This window comes from Tachyglossus aculeatus, chromosome X4 (genome assembly GCF_015852505.1).
Source record: "Tachyglossus aculeatus isolate mTacAcu1 chromosome X4, mTacAcu1.pri, whole genome shotgun sequence".
Lineage (NCBI taxonomy): Eukaryota > Metazoa > Chordata > Mammalia > Monotremata > Tachyglossidae > Tachyglossus > Tachyglossus aculeatus.
Genome location: NC_052098.1, coordinates 41,763,535 through 41,783,661, shown reverse-complemented (window position 1 = coordinate 41,783,661; position 20,127 = coordinate 41,763,535). Strand labels below are relative to the sequence as shown.

Here is a 20,127-nt window from a genome sequence, read left to right as displayed (position 1 = left end):
TATCTCTCTTTTAGAATGAAATTGGATATAGGAAAGCCAAAAGAGCAAAAATCAGCAAGAGTTTGGTCAGCAAATGATTCTAGATGAGCTCATGCTAAACGAGCCCAATCCTGGCAATGTCACATGCTTCTGATGTGACAGGAAAGAGGGTCTTTGTCTCTTCTCGCCCTTGCTGTAGGGGCTCAATAATGCATCCCTTTCTTCACCCTCTTCCCTACCTACTGTGGAGGGGAGAACAGCACCTCTGTTTCCTTTCAGAGTCTCTGAACCTGGCCGACACTTGGTTAAGACCAGAGAATTGCTTCACTCTCTAGAACACTTTGGGCCTCCCTGCCTCCTTTTTCCTCTTCTCTCCCACACCAACCACAAACATCATAAATGCACTCAGAGGGAAGTAGTGGGTTGGACCCAGTGTGTGGCTGCTGTGTCAGCCCCAGACTCAGGGGGCAACCCTCAGTATACCTTGCGTGGCCGCTCACTGACGCTGAGCAGATACTCCAGTGTAAACCGGTAGAAGGCTGGGATGCACCCGGAGAGGGGGGGGGGCCTTTATTTTGGCTGGTGAACCACATGGGGATAAGTATCTAGAATCAGGCTGCGTGCTCAAATTCCTCTCAGGATTAGCAGCACAACTGTCTCCTGTGAACATTGGCTAATGCAATGCAAGAAGAATTCATCGCATCTTCACCACTCCAGCCCAACTGGAGCTTCTCTGCCTGAAGTCTTAGTTTACTCTAAGGTTCTCCCCTTCTGCCCTCCCACAGCCCTATCTAGGTTATGCTCTTTTTCCTCCCTTGGAGGTGCCCTCCACCATACAGACCCGCTGATGGTAGCAGTCCCCATTCCCTTCTCTTTTAGGGCAACAGGATAAAGGTGTTCCTGCCTCTCAGCTTCCTTCATTACTCTGCCTTGGATGTATAAGTGGCCCTGGGTCTCCACATGGTTGTAGGCCTGGGCCTCGGGGTTTACTCTCCGTACATCCGGTCATTCACTCGGCTGATCAGTCAACGATGTTTGCCGAGAACCCACTTGCACCGAGCACTGCATTGTCCACGAATCTTCACTGAATCCAGCCCTGAGAGTCTAAATGTTTGCCATTATATTGCTCGTTCAGGCTATTCTTCAACAATTTTGCCTTCTGATTTCCATGCAGGTGGTTGACCAGATTGACACACTGACCTCTGACCTTCAGCTGGAGGATGAGATGACAGACAGTTCCAAAACAGACACACTGAACAGCAGCTCAAGCAGCACCACAGCGTCCAGCTTGGAGAAGATGAAAGTGCACTCCAGTGCACCGCTCATCAAGTCGCCAGCCCACCCCTCCGCCATCCTCACTGTTCTGAGGAAACCCAACCCACCACCGCCTCCCCCAAGGTTGACCCCTGTGAAGTGTGAAGACCCTCACAGGCCAATGCCCACTTTGAATCCCGTAAAGACTAACGGCACCCTGCTCCGAAATGGGGGCTTACCGAGTGGACTGAACAAGCTTCCCAATGGGGACGTCTGCTGCATACCTAATAGTAACGTGGACAAGGTTTCCATGCAGCCTCTAATACATAGGCCAGAGAAAGACCGGTGTCCTCAGGCAGGGACACGGGAACGGGTGCGGTTCAGTGAAAAGGTGCAGTACCATGGTTATTGCCCTGATTGTGATGTCCGATACAACATAAAAAACAGAGAGGTGCACTTACACAGCGAACCGGCTCCCTCAGCGGGAAAACTTCCTCACCAGTGCCCTCCCGCCCCTCCTCCTCCTCTCCCTCCTTTCCCCCTGGAAAATGGAGGGTTAGGAATCAGCCACAGTAAGAGCTTTCCCCCTCTCAGACCTGCAACCGTGCCTCCGCCGACTGCACCCAAACCACAGAAGACCATTTTGAGGAAATCGACCACTACAACCGTGTGACGTTTGCCACTTAGAAAACTCTTTTTGTTTATTTCTATATTATAAACATAAAATAATAGGTTATGAGCACTTTCTACTCAAGCAATAAAAAGCCCCAAAATATTACACCCATGTTCAGCGAAGAGGCATAAAATCACCTGGTAAGTACCGAAAAATCTGTTTACATCACTCAGTTGTACAAAAAGTTGCATGGTTAAAAATTCTGGAAAAGCAAAAGTCTCTGAATGCATTTTTTTTTTAATTCCTCCGGCTTCCAACAAGTGGAACACTGGCTAGTTGGGAAATGTTTATTTTTCTGAAGGTCGTGAGAGGTTTTTCTCAGAAACATGTTATCCCTGCATTGAAGACCTGTCAGACCTCTTCAATCTATTCAAAGGATTTTAAAAAAGGAACGCCAGAATGAAAAATCATATTTTGATTGCTTTCTCTAGGAAACGAGCCCCATTATCCCATTATTTTGAAGGAACATGAGGTCAGAGGGAAAATGTTTAGGGAAAATGGCTTCTAAGCTGAAAGGTTACAGTGATTTTCCTGGGTTTGCAACACCATTACACCCTTGAAAATAGTCACGGGTTTGTCCCCACAATGTACTGAATAATCCTTATTGTAATGAAAGGGGTGGGGCTCTGCACATTCTGGACCATCAATTTATTTAGGCAAAAGGAAACTGCATGGGAAATGCACAGTCCTTGCCTATTGTGCCATCAATGGGCTAAAAACAAAAGAGACTAAAATAAAAAAAAATTAAGGCAAAAGGAAAGAAAGAAGCTGAAACTGTCAATTGCACTGGTAGGAAAGTTGGCAGCTCCCACAAGAAATCCTCTTTTGGGAAAAGGCCATATCCAGAGACCAGTCCCTCATAACATATGGGATGTATGTGGGTAAATCTTACAAAGCCAGTCATTTCTCTGAAATTACCTAATCATGATGATAGGCATGTGTACAGTCAGATTTTGTCAGTGAAAAATTCATCAGAACTCGAGTCTCAAGTATAGAATGATAGAATGGTACAATCTTTAGCATTCAAGTAAGGCTCTGCTTCCTGAGCTTCTGTTTTTTTTTCTTCACTGGGTGATTCATTTTTCACAGGAGACCCTCATTCATTGCCTCTGGCTAGTTCCTTCAGGAAACCTCACTCAGTGTGGTAACATTCTCCTTCCTCCAAAAAATGGCAGCACTAGGCAGAGTGAGCAGAAGAGATGAACAGATGAAAGCAAGGAGTGGAGTGAATTAATAATAATGATGGTATTTGTTAAGCACTTACTATGTACAAAACACTGTTCTAAGCACTGGAATGACAAATATTCCATTTTAAATAGGTATGGGTAGTATGCTAGTCAGGGGATTGGAAGAAGTCATGAAGAGAATGGCAAAAGAGGAAAGCTATGACAGTGGGAATGAACAGGCTCCCAGCTCAGACTCAAGGCCCAAACTCAACAAAGCCTGGGCTGTGCACGGTATGGGCAGTGAATTGTGCCTATTGAAGAAAACACGAATTGTTTAATTCACCAGCCTGAATGGGGCATGATTTTGTGAAATCATAAGTATGGAAAAGACCTGACCCTACTCTGGGTGCACCTGCTCGCGAACTAAAGATTTGTGAGAAAACATTTAGCTGAAATTGTTGGACTGGTATGTTAGTTTTCTGCCTTCTAATGCACTGCTCCAAAATGTTATTTTAACTGATGTGTCTGCCCTATTAAAGGGGGATTTGGGGAGGACCAATTGTATAAACTCTGCCATTAGATTTTAAGCTCTTGGAGGTCAGGGACCATGCTTACTGCTTATATGTACCTAGTTCACTGCTGCTCACACAGTCCATTGCTCAGTGAATCGTGATGGTGATCAGGAGGAGGGGGAGGAGGAGGATGGTGGTGACGATGAAGAAGAGAGCACACCAGTGAACTGTCAGCTGGCTACTTTTGCCCCAATATCATTTTTCTTGCTCCAATTGGACAAGCATTCCAAAGGAAGAACATGTTCAAGACCAAACTATCTGGGGTGTTTGGAAATGCTTGCCACAATCACATAACCTTGAGTAATTGTCCAAGCCATTCACCCACCTTCAGACAGGTCTGAATTAGACCATCCCCATGATGAAATATTGTTATTCAGTCTGATTTTTAACATTTTAACATATTCTGAACATAATGCAGAATCTCTTTCTGTGGTTCTTATATAAATAACAATATTGAATAGAATAATGATTTTGTCAGCCAACAAAAGCCCCAGACTTGAATCCCACCATTATTGGTCTCAATTCTAAATCCTATTTTCTTTTCCTGAAATTGAATGGGGTTTGTTCAGTTGGATATACTATCTGTTATACTGGTGTGTGGATTCTGCATAATGTTTATTTGTTGAACATTTAGACTCTATTATTTAATAACACCACTCTAACATTCATCCTACTGATAGTGTTGTTTCCCAAATAATAATTTTAGAGCATTAACTTGAACCTAATTCTGTCATTTAAAAATATAACACATTGCAAAGCCTTCAAAGAAATTAATCTCGAGCTTCACACTATTTTCTGGGAACCCGCAATTAGGGTGTCATAAGGAGCAGTGTGGTTTTGTATTCAGTCAACATCATTTCTAAAATTCAAATATGAAGTATGGGGAATGCACTTCAACCATTCATCAGCCCTTAGAAAACAAGTTGCCTCTTCCTTTTCTGGAGGAACCCAGAGTAGACGAACTCAACTCCATTATTGCTAGTAGAACAACGTGCTTTTCAGACAGTGTGTCTAAATATCAATCAGTCAATCAGTGGCATTTATTGAGCACTTACTATGTGCAGAGCACTATACAAAGTGCTTGGGAGAGTATAATCAACAGAATTAACAGACAGGTTCCCTGTCCATACAAGCTTAATGTCTAGAGAGGGAGACATATATTAATATAAATAATTTATAATACATAACTGAAAGATATGTACAGAAGGGTTATGGGGATGGAGGTGGAGTGAATATCAAATACCCAAAGGTCACAGATCCAAGTGACACAGAAGGGAGAGTGAGCTGGGCAAAAAAGGGCTTAGTTGGGAGGGCCTCTTGGAGGAGATTTGGCCTTAATAATGCTCTGAAGGTGGAGAGAGTCGTGGTCTGGCATATATGGAGGAGGAGTGAGTTCCAAGCTAGGGGGAGGATGTGGGAAAGGAGTTAGCAGTGAGATAGATGATATTGGGAGAACACAGTAAGAAGCTGGTGTTTGAGGAGCGGAGTGTGTTTGCTGGGCTTTAGCAGATCAGTGAGGTGAGGTAGGTTGGATCAAGCCAATTAAGTGCTTCAAAGCCAATGATAAGGAGTTTCTGTTTGATGTAGAAGTGGGTGGACAGCCATTGGAGGTTCTTGAGAAGCGGAGAAACACGGACCAAACATTTCTGTTGAAAAAGGATCTGTGCAACAGAGTGAAGTATGGTCTGCAGTGGGGAGAGACAGAAGGCCGGGTGGTCAGCCAGGAGGCAGATGCAGTAGTCAGGGCAGGATAGGATAAATACTTGGATCAGTGTGGTAGCAGTTTGGCTGGACCAGAAGTTTGCTTCCACTCTCAAGGTAACAAACATCCCTTGTTGATGAATATGATGATTCTCCAAAGAGCACTGAGCAATTTATCTCTTATTTGGTAGCACCCTTTGGAAGTTTAGTATAATACTAAAATCAATATGGGTTTGAAGCACTCTTTTCTATTTCAGTGTTTCAAAGAGTCTAGGTAGAAATGATAATTACCCTTTAAGCACTTGATGTTCACCCCACTCTCAGCTCTACAGCACTTATGAACAGAGAAGCAGCATGGCTCACTGGAAAGAGCACAGGCTTGGGGGTCAGAGGTCATGGGTTCTAATCCCGGCTCTGCCACTTGTCAGCTGTGTGACTTTGGGCAAGTGACTTCCCTGGGCCTTGGTTACCTCATCTGTAAAATGACGATAAAGACTGTGAGCCCCATGTGGGACAACCTGATTACCTTGTATCCCCCCAGTGCTTAGAACAGTGTTTTGCACATAGTAAGCTCTTTAAAAATGCCATTATTATTATTATATCCATAATTTATTTTAATGTCTGTCTCCCCCTTTGCTCTCCTAAGTGCTCAGTACAGTGATCAGCACATAGTAAGTGCTCAAAAAAGATGATTGATAGATTGATAATTTAGTTTTCATTTTTATAAGTTCAAATAAAGATTCGATTTTCATAATAATGATAAATGTGGTATTTGTTAAGCACTTATTTTATGCTAAGTGTTGTACTCAGGGCTGAGGTAGATACAAGATAATCAGGTTAGATACAGTCCCTATCCCATATGGGACTCACAGTCTAAGGGGAGAGAACAGATATTTTATTCCTATTGTACAGAGGGAGGGAAATGGTTGGTGTTTTCCTTATGATCTGAGGAATGTGTGGTATGAAAGAATGGCAGGTAGCCTGAGTGACTGTCACTCCTCCTCTTCTATCTAATTCTCCCCCCATCCCCTAACCCCAAAGAGTCTTCAGGAAGGTTTAAATGGGGTTTTAAAGCTACTGCAGAGGGCCAGGCTAAAAGTGGAAGGGAAACATAAAAGGATATGAATGGGGATGCAAATGAGGATATTGGGGCTATCTGTCTTCTAGGCTTTCTCTGGAAGAAATCTAGAAGTGTGTGGATCCAAGCATCCTATTGTTAAAGGCAGCACATTGCTCAGGAATTTATTTTAGTATTGTTGAGTTTAGTCAACCAGTCGGTGAAATGCTGAAATTTCCCTGTGTTTGTATGAATGGATTCATTGAGAAGCAGTGTGTCCTAGTAGAAAGAGCACAGACTTAGGAGTCATAGGCTGTGGGTTCTAATCCCAGCTCTGGCACTTATCTTCCGGATGACCTCGGGAAAATCCCTTCCCTTCCCTTCCCAATGCCTCAGTTTTTTTTTAAATCTGTAAAAATGTTTAGGACGTGTTTCCCTACTCCTCCAGAAACTCCACTGGTTGCCCATCCACCTCCATATCCAACAAAAACTCCTCACCATTGACTTTAAAACACTCAATTACCTTGTCCCCTCCTACCTCACCTTGCTACTCTCTTACTACACCCAGCCCACACACTTCACTCCTCTAATGCTAACCTCCTCATTGTACTTCGATCTCGTCTATCTCACCACTGACCCTGTGCCCACATCCTCCCTGTGGCCTGAAATGCCCTCCCTCCTCAAATCTGACAATTACTCTTCCCCTGCTTCAAAGCCTTATTGACAGCACATCTCCTCCAAGAGGCCTTTCCTGACAAAGCCCCCCTTTCCTCTTCCCTCACTCCCTTCTGTGTTGCCCTGACTTGCTCTCTTTATTCATCCCCCCTCCCAGCTCCACAGCACTTATGTACATATCTGTAATTCATTTATTTATATTGTCTGTCTCCCCTTCTAGACTGTAAGCTCACTGTGGGCTGGGATTGTGTCTGTTTATTGTTATATTGTACCTTTCCAAGTGCTTAGTACAGTTCTCGGCACACAGTAAGTACTCAATAAATATGATTGAATGAATGAATGAATGGAGATTAAATACCTGTTCTCCCTCCCATTTACACTTTGATCCCCATGTGAGACAGGGACTGTGTCCCATGTGATTATTAGCATTTAACAAATGTCTCAATTATTGTTACTGAATCTGTTTTTTATGGCTAAAATGTTATCTATAGTGAGAATAGATCACTGCACTGCGTGGCTTCATTTGGGTAATTCAATTACTGCTTTTAGCCTGAGATGAAGGTACGATGTTTAATCATTGGACAACAATGTAGATAGCTTCTTGAATTGTGTAAAACTTCTGTATTTCTAATTATAGCTCTTTCTTGACTGACTTCATAAAGAACCATCTGAATAGCTCAACTTGTAACTGAGCCAGAAATGTGGCGATGATGTTATGAATCGCTATCTGGACTGCTTATTTTTCAGGTGGAAAATTGAGTTGTCTGAGAGAGCTTTGAAGAGGCCTTGACATTACTCTCTTGAAAAAAAATGAAGTCTGAGAGTTATCAAGAAGATTTCAATCAATCAATCAATAGCATTTATTGAGCACCTACACTGTGCAAAGCAACATATTCAGCACTTTGGAGAGTACAAAAGAGTAGGTAAACATGATTCCTGCCCTTGAGGAGTTTATAATAATAATAATTATAATAATGACTGTGGAATTTGCTAAGTGCTTCCCATGTGTCAGACAATGGGGTGGATACAAGCTAATTATATTGGACTCAGTCCCTGTCTTACAATGGGGATCACAGTCTAAGGAGGAAGGAGAATAGGAATTTAAATCCAATGAGGAAACGGAGGCACAGAGTAACTAAGTGACTTGCCCAAGGTCACATAGCAGGCAAATGGTGGAGCCAGGATTAGAACACAGGTCTCCTGATTACCAATCATCTGCTCTTTCTATTAGGCCATACTGCTGCTCACAGTCTTTTTACAATCTAGTAACAACAGTGTAATAAATTACAAGTAGGGGGATGCAACAGAGTTTAAGATCTTTACATAAATGCTCTTGGTCAGGGATGAGTACTTAAGTGTTTAGATGATGCAGAAGTGCTGAAGTGGCAGTAGTGGGGTGAAATAGGGTGGGAAATGAGAGATTAATCAAGAGAGATTAGAAGGAGATACGATATCAGAAGAGCCTCGAAGATGGGAAGAGCAATTGTCTGATGGATGTGAATGGGGAGGGAGTTCCAAGCAGAAACAAGGGGGTGAGAAAGATCAAGAATGAGGCACACAGTGAGTAGGTTGACTTGAGAGTAACAAAGAGTGTGAGCTGAGGTGTAGGGGGAGTAGAGTGAGGATAAGTAGGTGAAAATAAGCTGATTTTTTTATGGCATTTGTTAAGCTCTTACTATATTCCAGGCACTGTACTAAGCACTTGGGTAGATACAAGATAATCAGGTCGGACATAGTCAGTGTCCTAAATGGGGCTCATAGATTTTATCCCCATTTTACAGATGAGGTAACTGAAGCACAGAGAAGTTAAGTGACTTGCCTAAGGTCACACAGTAGACAAGTGGTGGAGCTGGGATTAGAACCCAGGTCCTTCTGACTACCAGGCCTGAGGTCTATCTACTAGGCTACACTGCTTCTCAGGTGCCTTGAGTGCCTTGATTGAGTCTCAGGTCAGGAGTTTCTGCTTGATCCAGATAGAACAGGCAACCATTGGAGATTTTTGAGCAGTGGGGAGATATGTGCTATATGATGTTTTAGAAAAATGATTCAGACTGCAGAGTGAAGAATGGACTGGAGAGGAGAGGCTGGAAGCCGAGGAGGTCTGCAATGAAGCTGATGCAGTAATTGAGTCAGGATATGACATGTGCTTCGGCAGTCTGGTAGCAGTTGGGATGGAGAGGAGGGAGAAAATTCTGTGGATGGTGAGAAGAGTGAACTGACAAGATTTAGTGACTGACTGAATATGAACGTTGGAAGAATCAGAAGAATCAAGTATAATGATAAGGTTGATAGTTTGAGAGACAAGAAAGATGGTGGGTTGTCAACAGTGATGAGAAAGTTAGGAGAAGGAGGGGATTTGGGAGGGAAGATGAGGCACTTAGAAGCTGTGGAGCATGAGGTGTTAGCAAGACAGCCATATAAAGATGTCCTGGAGAAAGGAGGAGATGTGATACTTTAGAGAAGGAAAGTAGAGGCTGGAAAGATAGATTTAGGAGTTGTAGACATTTACCTGGATGTCCCTCCAACACCTCAAAGTAATGTCCAAAACTGAACTCCTTATCTTCCCACTCAAAGTCTGTGCTTCCCCTATCTTTCCCATGATTGTAAACAATACCACTATCCTTCCTATCTCACAACTCATCTCTCTCATTCCACCCACATATTCAATCTGTCACCAAATTCTGTCAGTTCTACCTTTACAACATTGCTAAAATCTGTCCTTCCCTCTCCATCCAAACTGCAACCACACTGATTCAAACACTTATCCTATACCGCCTTGACTACTGCATCTGCCTCCTCATTGAACTCCCAGCCTCTTGTGTCTCCCCACTCCAGTCCATACTTCACTCTGCTGTATGGATCATTTATCAATAAAAACATTCAGTCCATGTCTCCCCACTTCCCAGGAACCTCCAAATGGCTGCCCATCCACCTCCACATCAAACTCCTTACTGTTGGCTTTAGAGCACTCAATCAGCTCTCCCCCTCTTACCTCACCTTACTGAACTTGTCCTACTGCCTAGCCCACACACTTGGCTCTTCTAGCTCCAGGCTAGCTCTGGAGCTACCTCCACTAGTTAGCTCCACTGTGCTCTGATCTTGTCTATCTCGCTGCTGCCCCTTTCCCACATCCTCCCCCTAGCCTGGGACTCCCTTCTGCTCCATTACACCAAACCACCACACTCTGCACTTCAAAGCCTTGTTAGGGCCACATCTCCTCCGAGAGGCCTTCCCTGATTAAGTCCTTTTTTCCCCAGCTCACTCTCCCCTCTGCATCATCTATGCATTTGGATCTGTGACCTTTGGACATTTAACATTCAACCCACCCTCAACTCCACATCGCTTATGTACATATCTTCAAATTATGTATTTTCAAGTATTTATTTTTGTTAATGCCTTTCATCCCCTCCAGACTGTAGACTCCTTATGGGCAGGGAACATGCCCACCAACTATGTTATCTTATTGTCTCTCAATCACTTAGTACAGTGTTCTGCAGACAGAAAGTGTTCAATAAAAACCACTGATTTATTGATTTATAGTTAACAGGTGAAGTCATAGGAGAAGATATGCTCCTCAAGGGTGTGAATGTCAATAATAATGATAGCACTTATTAAGCATTTATTATGTGCAAAGCACTGTTGGATGGAGAGCCAGAACTCAACTTTGAAGGACACCCAGAGGTAGGGGGTGGGAAGCAAGGAAGAGCCAGTGAGACTTGTAAGAAGCTTCCAGAGAGGTAGCAGTACCAAGAATTGTGGTATTTGTTAAGGGCTTACTATGTGCCAGGCACTGTACTAAGCACTAGGGTGGATATGAGCAAATTGGGCTGGACACATTCCCTGTCTCACATGGGGCTCGCAGTCTTACTCCTCACTTTACAGATGAGTTAACTGAGGCATAGAGAAGTGAAGTGACTTGTCCAAGGCCATATGGCAGACAAGTGGTGGAGCCAGGATAAGAACCCATGACTTTCTGACTTCCAGGCCCGTGCTCTATCCACTACGCCATGGAGAGGACTGTATCACAGAAATTAAGTTAAGATAGTGTTTCCAGGAGAAGAGAATAGTCAATAAAGTCAACAGCAGCCAAGAGGTCAAGGACTGGACGGAGTAGAAGCTGTTTGATTGTGATTCCCCTTTCCCATTCTTTATCTTTTTTTTATGGTATTTTCTAAGCACTTACTATGTGCCAGGCTCTGTACTAAAGGTCAGGGTAGATACAAGCTAATCAGGTTGGACACAGTCCATATCCTACAGTCACAGTCTTAATCCCCATTTTACATATGAGGTAAATGAGGCACAGAGAAGTTAAGTGACTTGCCCACTTGCAGGCAAATGGTGGAGCTGGTATTAGAATCCAGATCCTTCTGACTCCCAGGCCCATGCTCTATCCACTAAGCTGTGTTGCTTCTCTATTCTTAAACACTATTTGGAGCAAGGTAAAGTGAGGTGTGTTGTTCCAGATAACACCACTTAGAACAGTGGATTTTAAAATGGAGGGAATACATTTTAAAAGGCAAAATCTAAGCAGAAGCCATGCAAGCAAAGACTTTGGTTGAACAATTGTATTGCTTTATTTGAAAACAATGACTACAATGCCTTTGGGGAGTCCGTCTATACTGTATGACGTATGATGATTAAACATTGGTCCTGCACATTTTAAAATCTCTTAAAATCAAAACATGCAGTTGCATGATGCTAAAATCATGACAGTCCTAATACCACTGCTCATTGCCCATGGCAGGAGCTAGCATAAGGCTGCCATGTAGTGACATTTTGATTGTGGAGCAATTATGTAGCGATGCTGTTTGCTGAGAAGTACTCGTGTTGGTCTTTTGGGATGCAAGAAAAGCCTAGACAGGCATGAAGTGGCTTGACAGTGGGACCACCCGATCAGCTTGTAACCTCCCCGGTGCTTGGAACAGTGCTTGGCACATAGTAAGCGCTTAATAAATGCCATCATCGTTATTATTACTGGTTCAAATCCCGGCTCTGCCAATTGTCAGCTGTGTGACTCTGGGCAAGTCGCTTCACTTCTCTGTGCCTCAGTTCCCTCATTTGTAAAATGGGGATGAAGACTGTGAGCCCCCCATGGGACCACCTGATCACCTTGTAACCTCCCCGGCACTTAGAACAGTGCTTTGTACATAGTAAGCGCTTAATAAATGCCATCATTATTATTATTATTATTGACAGACCAGTGCCTATTGAAAATTGGATTCAATCCCCCTGGGGTACTGTCAACAGGAGGGAAGGAAGCCTAGCTGACAGGAAACTATAGCCTTTAATCTGTAGACTCTTTGGCCCAACCCACACTTAAATTCCCCTGGGGGCTTCAGCTTGGGGGACTTTCAGCTGTGAATTTTCCCTCCAAGCCCAAGATCTATCCATCCGTGGAAGAGACTAGGTTAATTCCCATTTGTTCTCCATCCCAGAACCCTTTAGGCATTTCAGACAACTCAGCTGTGCCCTGAATAAATGGATGAATAAATGAATGAATGCATTATGAAAAATGAAAGCATCTTTCTCATTAAGTCTTTTACTGGCTGCTTTGGGCTTTGCTAAGGAATCATGCTATTAGGTATTACTTTGAACTAAGACGGTGAGTTTCGTCATATTTAGGGTCGGAGAAGTCCCCATTCTGTTCTATTTGCAGGGCAATGGACTTCGGGGAGCTGACCTTGTTGAAGACTGAGTCCTAGACCTCAAACTACCAAATCTAGCTGTAAAAGCACTACATGGGTCCTGTGGGAAAACGGGAATACAAAAATACAATACAAAAGAGTTAGCAGATATTTTCGGTACACAAGACAAGCTCCTCTAGAGGAGGAGGCAGATATTACCTTGCTTAACCTTACAGGACTAACTGCCTAAATTTAGGCATTACATTAAAAAATGGATTAAATAACAATAACTATCCATCTATCTATCATCTATCATTAGTGCCATTGTAATTTTTACTGGTATTTTTATGGTATTTGTTGAGTGCTTACTATGTGCCAGCACTATACTAAGTGCTGGGGTAGATACATTGTAATCAGGTTGGACACAGTCCCTGACCCACATAGAGTGCACAGTCTTAATCCCCATTTTACAGATGAGGTACTTGAGACACAGAGAAGTTAAATGACTTGCTCAAGTTCACACAGCAGACAAGTGGTGGAGCTAGGATTAGAACCCAAGTCCTTCTGAGTCCCAGGACCATGCTCTATCCACTAGGCCAAGCTGCTTCTCTCAGTGTTCCTCCTTCTACACAGCTTTTTGGGGGAATATAAATTTCTAAAAGATTTGGGTATGCCAATTACCATTCTTGGGAAAGGGACCATCTGATCTAAAGGCAGGTGTGGATATAGAGGTCCCTGTAATGGTTTATTAGGAATTTGAGTCCCAAAGTGGGACTGATGACAAATCCAGCTCCACTGGAGACAAAATCAATAATGGGTCCTTCTTTTTTTCAAACTAGATAGTACCATATTTCTTTTGAACTTGATACATATTGACCTGATTGCAACATTCATGACACTTCATTCATCTAACTTATGAAGAAATCATTTCATCCAAAATTTTGTTGTTGTTTTTGCCACAAACACAAGAATTTCTGGAGAATCACAGGAATTCATTTGAGGAGTACCCTTATGGATTTATTGGATTCTGTGAATTAGAAAGTAAGGAAATGAGCATGATAAAAATCTCCGGCTAGTCCATCACGAAAGACACTTAGTTCATTTATTGTGACAAGTTTAGTTTAGTTTTAATTATTTATGATAATACTTCACCATACACCAGTACTTGGAAGCTAATTTGTGAAAGTAATTAAATCCTAATAACATGAAGCCTGATTATCATTACTAAATCTTTCCTGAGAAGTGAATTGGAATCAAAATGTGTTTTTTTTTTCTGGAGAGAAAGTATGCTTGGATTTGTGGATTTGAAAAAAAAAAATGAAAATAAGCAGGGCTATTGGACTCTCTCCAGCCCTAACCATTTTGTTTGGGTGAATTTTAGCACAGGTTTAGAACTGAATGTGGTTTTCTTTCAGTTGCGAGGAAAAAACAGAGAAACTTTAATACCTCCTGATCCTGTCTTCAGGACTTTGGTGTTTCTATGAAATCTTTGCTAGAACTAGGCCTTTTTTAAAATTCAAACTCATCTCCTGTGGCTTCAATAGAATGTGTGGACCTGGCTCACTCTCTTTTGTGATGCTTGTTATGGGACTGCTGAATCCTAAAAAAGTCTGACCCATTTTGCAATATCTCTATGATAAAATATGTGATTTTTGTGGTTTCCCAGTTGCTTTCATTCAACTTTCACGGTTACGCCAACACTCTACATAGTTCTGCAAAGGAGTGGGAAAATGAAACAGTGGATTGATGTATCATTGGCAGGAATTCATCCCCGGCCGAGCATGTAGGTAATAGCTTCACAGGGGGTCAAGATTCAGTATAGGCCAATAGTGCAGGATGAATAGATTTACATTCGTCAATATCAAAATGATAATATAATTGAATCTGACTCTCCCATTCAAGGCTTTCCCATGATAGCATTACACTGTTTCCACTCCCAGACCCTTGACATCTTGCTCTTTCCTTTACACTGGGAGGAGGTTTGGGATAAATGATAGAAAATTCAGTATTCTTGGTCCTGAACAGAAAACATGGTCACAGGCACAGCTGGCCTCTACCTTAGGAGATCTAGAGCCAGGAAGAGAGAAGGGTTTGGGAAGTGGGACATTCTGTGGGCAGGGATTGTCTCTCTTTATTGCTGCATTATACTTTCTCAAGCACTTAATACAGTGCTCTGCACACAGTAAGTGCTCAATAAATACAATTGAATGAATTCCCTTTGTGCGCCCTTGGCCCAGCTGCTTATGGGCTTTAGCCACCAACCCACTGATATTAATCCATCCATCAACCAGTCAGTGGTATTAATTGAGCGCTTATTTTGTGCAGAGAACTGTACAAGCACTTGGGAGAGTACAGTGTAGTTGGTAGAGAGGATCCCTGCTCTCCAGGATATTACAGTTATGTCACTAAATGTCCCTCCTAAGATGGTATGCCTGCAAGCTGCCCTTCTAGAATTGCTCTTCCCCACTCATAAATATGAAACATGACAGTGGAGGAGCAGCAAGGTAAAAGCAATGCTGTAGCTGTAATGGTGGTCGAGAAGGATGCAAACAGATGCTGGTCTTACAAACACATCCCATTCTCTTGGTCCCTTGTGTCCACGGCTCTTCAACTATTGAAAATAGTCTACAACCTCCAAAGTCAATAAAGTTATACTCCCTGGCCCATAGTATCATCTTGTCTTTTCTCATACCGTCGAGTCATCTCTGACCCATAGCAACGCCATGGACACATCTCTCCCAGAATGCCCCAACTCCATCATTCATCGTTCTGATAGTGTAGCCATAGAGTTTTCTTGGTAGAAATACACAAGTGATTTACCACTGCCTCCTTCCACACAGTAAACTTGAGTCTCTACCCTTGACTTTCTCCCATTCCACTGCTGCCCAGTACAGGGGACTTTTGATTTGTGGCAGAATGCCTTCCACTTGCTAGCCACTGGCCAAGCTAGGAATGGAATGGATATGCCTCTGCTTGACTCTCCCTCCCATAGTCGAGACTGGTAGAGTACTGGAAACTCTCCAGGTGTGACCCTGAGAGGGGGTATAGGATCATATAGGAATAATATTAATAATAATGATGATGATGGTATTTGTTAAGCACTTATTATGTGCCAGACACTGTACTCAGCTCTGGAGAGGATACAAGCAAATCAAGTTGGACAACAATGGACAATTTCTGTAGTGGAGACATTATATGTAAACAACCTTATTGCCCACAAAGGTATAAAGAATCAGCCCATTGTGGCTTAAAGACCCGGTACTGGCCATCTGCTAACCCTTCCCACTATCCCTCAGTTTGTTACGTCCCAAACCAATCTATCTGTCCCTCAGTCTATCTGAACTGCCTCCAGCCCACAGAGTATTCCTTTGCCCTAATCCAGAATGCCCTCCCATAGGTTCAGAATTTCCTTTGACATATTTATTCTTGCATTCAGTCAACAGCATTAATTGAGCACCTACATTGTGCTTGCATAGCTTCAGCTACCACCTCTAATGCAACGCTCAACTCTACCTCCTAACCTTGATCTCTCACTCACTATCCAATCACACATTTCCATTTGCCTCCAGGATAATGCCACTTGGGTAGTCTCCTGGCACCTCAAATTCAACACGTCTACAATGGAACTACTGATCTTCCCTCCCAAACTCACTCCTCCTAACTTATCTAGCCCTGTCAACACTACCACTACCACCATCTTTCCCATCTCAGAAACCCCAATCTTGGTGTCATACTCAACACCTCACTGTCTTCCAACACTCAATCCTGCTGGTTCCTCCACCCAGCATCTTCTAGGGGTAGGAGATGGTGGTGTGATTTGCATAAGAGGCATTTGTTTGGGTTACAAATGTGTCTGGGCGTCCTATCAGAGCTACCAATCCCGAATTGAAGGGGTCGAATTATAACCCAAAATGGAGCTGCATCCTCTATGATTGATATCTGCTCATCATATGATGCAATCTGACTCTGGAGCGACACCCGCCCCCATCATCATCATCATCATCAATCGTATTTATTGAGCGCTTACTATGTGCAGAGCACTGTACTAAGCGCTTGGGAAGTACAAATTGGCAACATATAGAGACAGTCCCACCCAACAGTGGGCTCACAGTCTAAAAGGGGGAGACAGAGAACAAAACCAAACATACTAGCAAAATAAAATAAATAGAATAGCTATGTACAAATAAAATAAAATAAATAAATAAATAGAGTAAAAAATATGTACAAACATATATACATATATACAGGTGCTGTGGGGAAGGGAAGGAGGTAAGATGGGGAGGATGGAGAGGGGGACGAGGGGGAGAGGAAGGAAGGGGCTCAGTCTGGGAAGGCCTCCTGGAGGAGGTGAGCTCTCAGCAGGGCCTTGAAGGGAGGAAGAGAGCTAGCTTGGCGGATGGGCAGAGGGAGGGCAGTCCAGGCCCGGGGGATGACGTGGGCCGGGGGTCGATGGCGGGACAGGCGAGAGCGAGGTACGGTGAGGAGATCAGCGGTGGAGGAGCGGAGGGTGCGGACTGGGCTGTAGAAGGAGAGAAGGGAGGTGAGGTGGGGGGGTGAGGTGATGGAGAGCCTTGAAGCCCAGGGTGAGGAGTTTCTGCCTGATGCGCAGATTGATTGGTAGCCACTGGAGATTTTTGAGGAGGGGAGTGATATGCCCAGAGCATTTCTGGACAAAGATTATCCGGGCAGCAGCATGAAGTATGGATTGAAGTGGAGAGAGACATGAGGATGGGAGATCAGAGAGAAGGCTGATGCAGTAGTCCCGACGGGATAGGATGAGAGCTTGAATGAGCAGGGTAGCGGTTGGGTTGGAGAGGAAAGGGCGGATCTTGGCAATGTTGTGGAGCTGAGACCGGCAGGTTTTGGTCACGGCTTGGATGTGAGGGGTGAATGAGAGAGCGGAGTCGAGGATGACACCAAGGTTGCGGGCTTGTGAGACGGGAAGGATGGTAGTGCCGTCAACAGAGATGGGAAAGTCAGGGAGAGGGCAAGGTTTGGGAGGGAAGACAAGGAGTTCAGTCTTCGACATGTTGAGCTTTAGGTGGCGGGCAGACATCCAAATGGAGATGTCCTGAAGGCAGGAGGAGATGCGAGCCTGGAGAGAGGGGGAGAGAGCAGGGGCAGAGATGTAGATCTGGGTGTCATCAGCGTAGAGATGATAGTTGAAGCCGTGGGAGCGAATGAGGTCACCAAGGGAGTGCGTGTAGATCGAGAACAGAAGGGGACCAAGCACTGAACCTTGGGGAACCCCCACAGTGAGAGAATGGGAGGGGGAGGAGAAGCCTGCAAAAGAGACTGAGAAAGAACGACCGGAGAGGTAAGAGGAGAACCAGGAGAGGACGGAGTCTGTGAAGCCAAGGTCAGATAGCGTGTTGAGAAGAAGGGGGTGGTCCACAGTGTCAAAGGCAGCTGAGAGGTTGAGGAGGATTAGGACAGAGTAGGAGATTAGTCCCCCAGTCCTCTCTCTGCCCCTGCAAGGCACACGCGTCCCCAGCGGAGGAAACTGTGTACTAGTTTGTCACCCTAGCTTATACTGTGGGGTCTCTCCACTCAGCCTCTGCCACAGGATCAGCCCCAGAGGCAGCGCCTGGGAGGCCTCTGACCACTGTCCCTGCTGCGGCGGTCAAGTCTGGAAGAAGGGACATGGGGAAGAGATTTTGTTGGAGGACACGGTTCCTTCCTCCGGAGCTGATGCTTACACCCAGAGTACCCCTCCAGGAGGGACAGAGAGGCAGCTCGGCATCTTAGTGTGTAGTGTATGGGTCTGGGAGTCAGAAGGATCTGGGTTATAATCTCTGCTCTTCACTTGTCTGCTTGGTGACCTTGTGAAAGTCACTTCACTTCTCTGTGCCTCAGCTACCTCATCTGTAAAATGGAGATTAAAACTATGAGACCCGTGTGGGACAGGGACTGTCTCCAACCCAATGTGCTTGTATCCACCCCCGCACTTAGTACAGTACCCAGCACATAGTAAACATTTAACAAATGCCATTATTATGATTGCACTTCCAGATTTATTTTCATCTCTTAAACAAAGGCTTGGGATGGTGTTATGCTTGTCCATCTGTACACAACTTTCCTACTGAAGAAAACTCAGTATGCTTGACAATAATGAGGATAATACTGGTGCTTCTGTGATTGAAGAGGCAAATACAGCAGCTTATGTTTGCCCAGCAGTAGCTTAAACATGGTCTTTGCAGGCAGAACATGTTCGGTTTAGAAGACTGATGCAATGTGCTTTCCAGTTTCCTTTTCTGAAAATTCCAGGAAGACTTCACCTGAACTGTATCCTGGGCCTTGATTCTGATATTTCCTATAGAAAAATGGTCTACTTGATTATATTCACATTCCCACCACTGAATTCTAACATCTACACTTGATTCAGTTAAGTCTGAAACTTATGACCATGTGGGATAAAGACATGACTGCTCTAAGATAAGACATTCTGACAAGAAGGTTTACATGACAGGCAGGAATTGTCAAATTGCTTTTGTAATTTTTTAACTGCTTTTTCCCCATTTAAAAAAAATGTGCCAAACAAGAAACTTGGAGGAAAATCCTTGCATGAAAATCTATGGGAGATGTGTTCATGTAGGTGAGTACTCAACTGGAATCAGGAACTACACCATAGGGCTGTAAGGATTTTCTTCTAAGAAACTTGGTGTATTTTCATAAAAAAGAATTCCCCATAGTTCATTTTGATGATTTCAACAAAAAACTACATGTCAATATTCATGGACTTGGCCTTGGAAAACTCTGGTCCCCCAATATTGTGCAATCTATGACTCTACTAATACAAATGAAAACTTTAATATTCCATTTTCAAATCAATGGTCCATTTAGGCAGTGTCCATTCTCCTATAGGGCCTCCAGGATATTTGAAAGAACACTGTGATGTTTATTTTGCCTTCCTGGACATCCATACTCTGCCTAATCTTTATTAGTTTCATGGTTTCCTGAGACTTCATATAACAGTGGCATGGCCTAGTGGAAAGTGAGTGGACTTGGGAGTCAGAGGACCTGGGTTCTAATCCCGGCTTTGCCAATTTCTTGCTGTGTGACCATGAGCAAGTCATTTAACTTCTCTGTGCCTCAGTTTCCTCAACTGTAAAATGGGAATTATTTACATTTTCTCCCTCCTACTTAGACTGTAAGCCCCATGTGCAACAGGGACTGTGTCTGACCTAATTAACTTGTACCTACCCCAGCGATTAGAAGAAATGTTTGGCAAATAGTAAGTACATAACAAATACCATAAAAAACCTGGGAGAGTCATTAATCCAGTGATTGTCCCAGATGTGTGTCCAATGGATAGATCATGGGCCTGGAAGTCAAAAGGACCTAGGTTCTAATCCCGGCTCTGCCACTTGTCTGCTGTGTGACCTTGGGCAAGTCACTTCACTTCTCTGTGCCTCAGCTACCTCAT

The 20,127-nt window shown here is 43.7% G+C and overlaps 1 protein-coding gene and 1 non-coding gene across 2 annotated transcripts in view; one reads left to right on the top strand and one right to left on the bottom strand.

The window, feature by feature from the left end:
- The window catches only part of PRR16 (proline rich 16), a 240,983-nt gene that overhangs the window by 171,948 nt on the left and 48,908 nt on the right, over positions 1-20,127 (top strand). The window contains exon 2 of the mRNA XM_038769376.1: positions 1,154-2,046. Coding sequence (XP_038625304.1) covers positions 1,154-1,906 — 753 coding nt within the window. The 3' untranslated portion in view covers positions 1,907-2,046. The remainder of the gene's footprint in view (positions 1-1,153; positions 2,047-20,127) is intronic.
- Positions 15,606-15,743, bottom strand: LOC119948654. Its single transcript, XR_005457036.1, has one exon. It is a non-coding gene; the product is annotated as a small nucleolar RNA SNORA7 (small nucleolar RNA).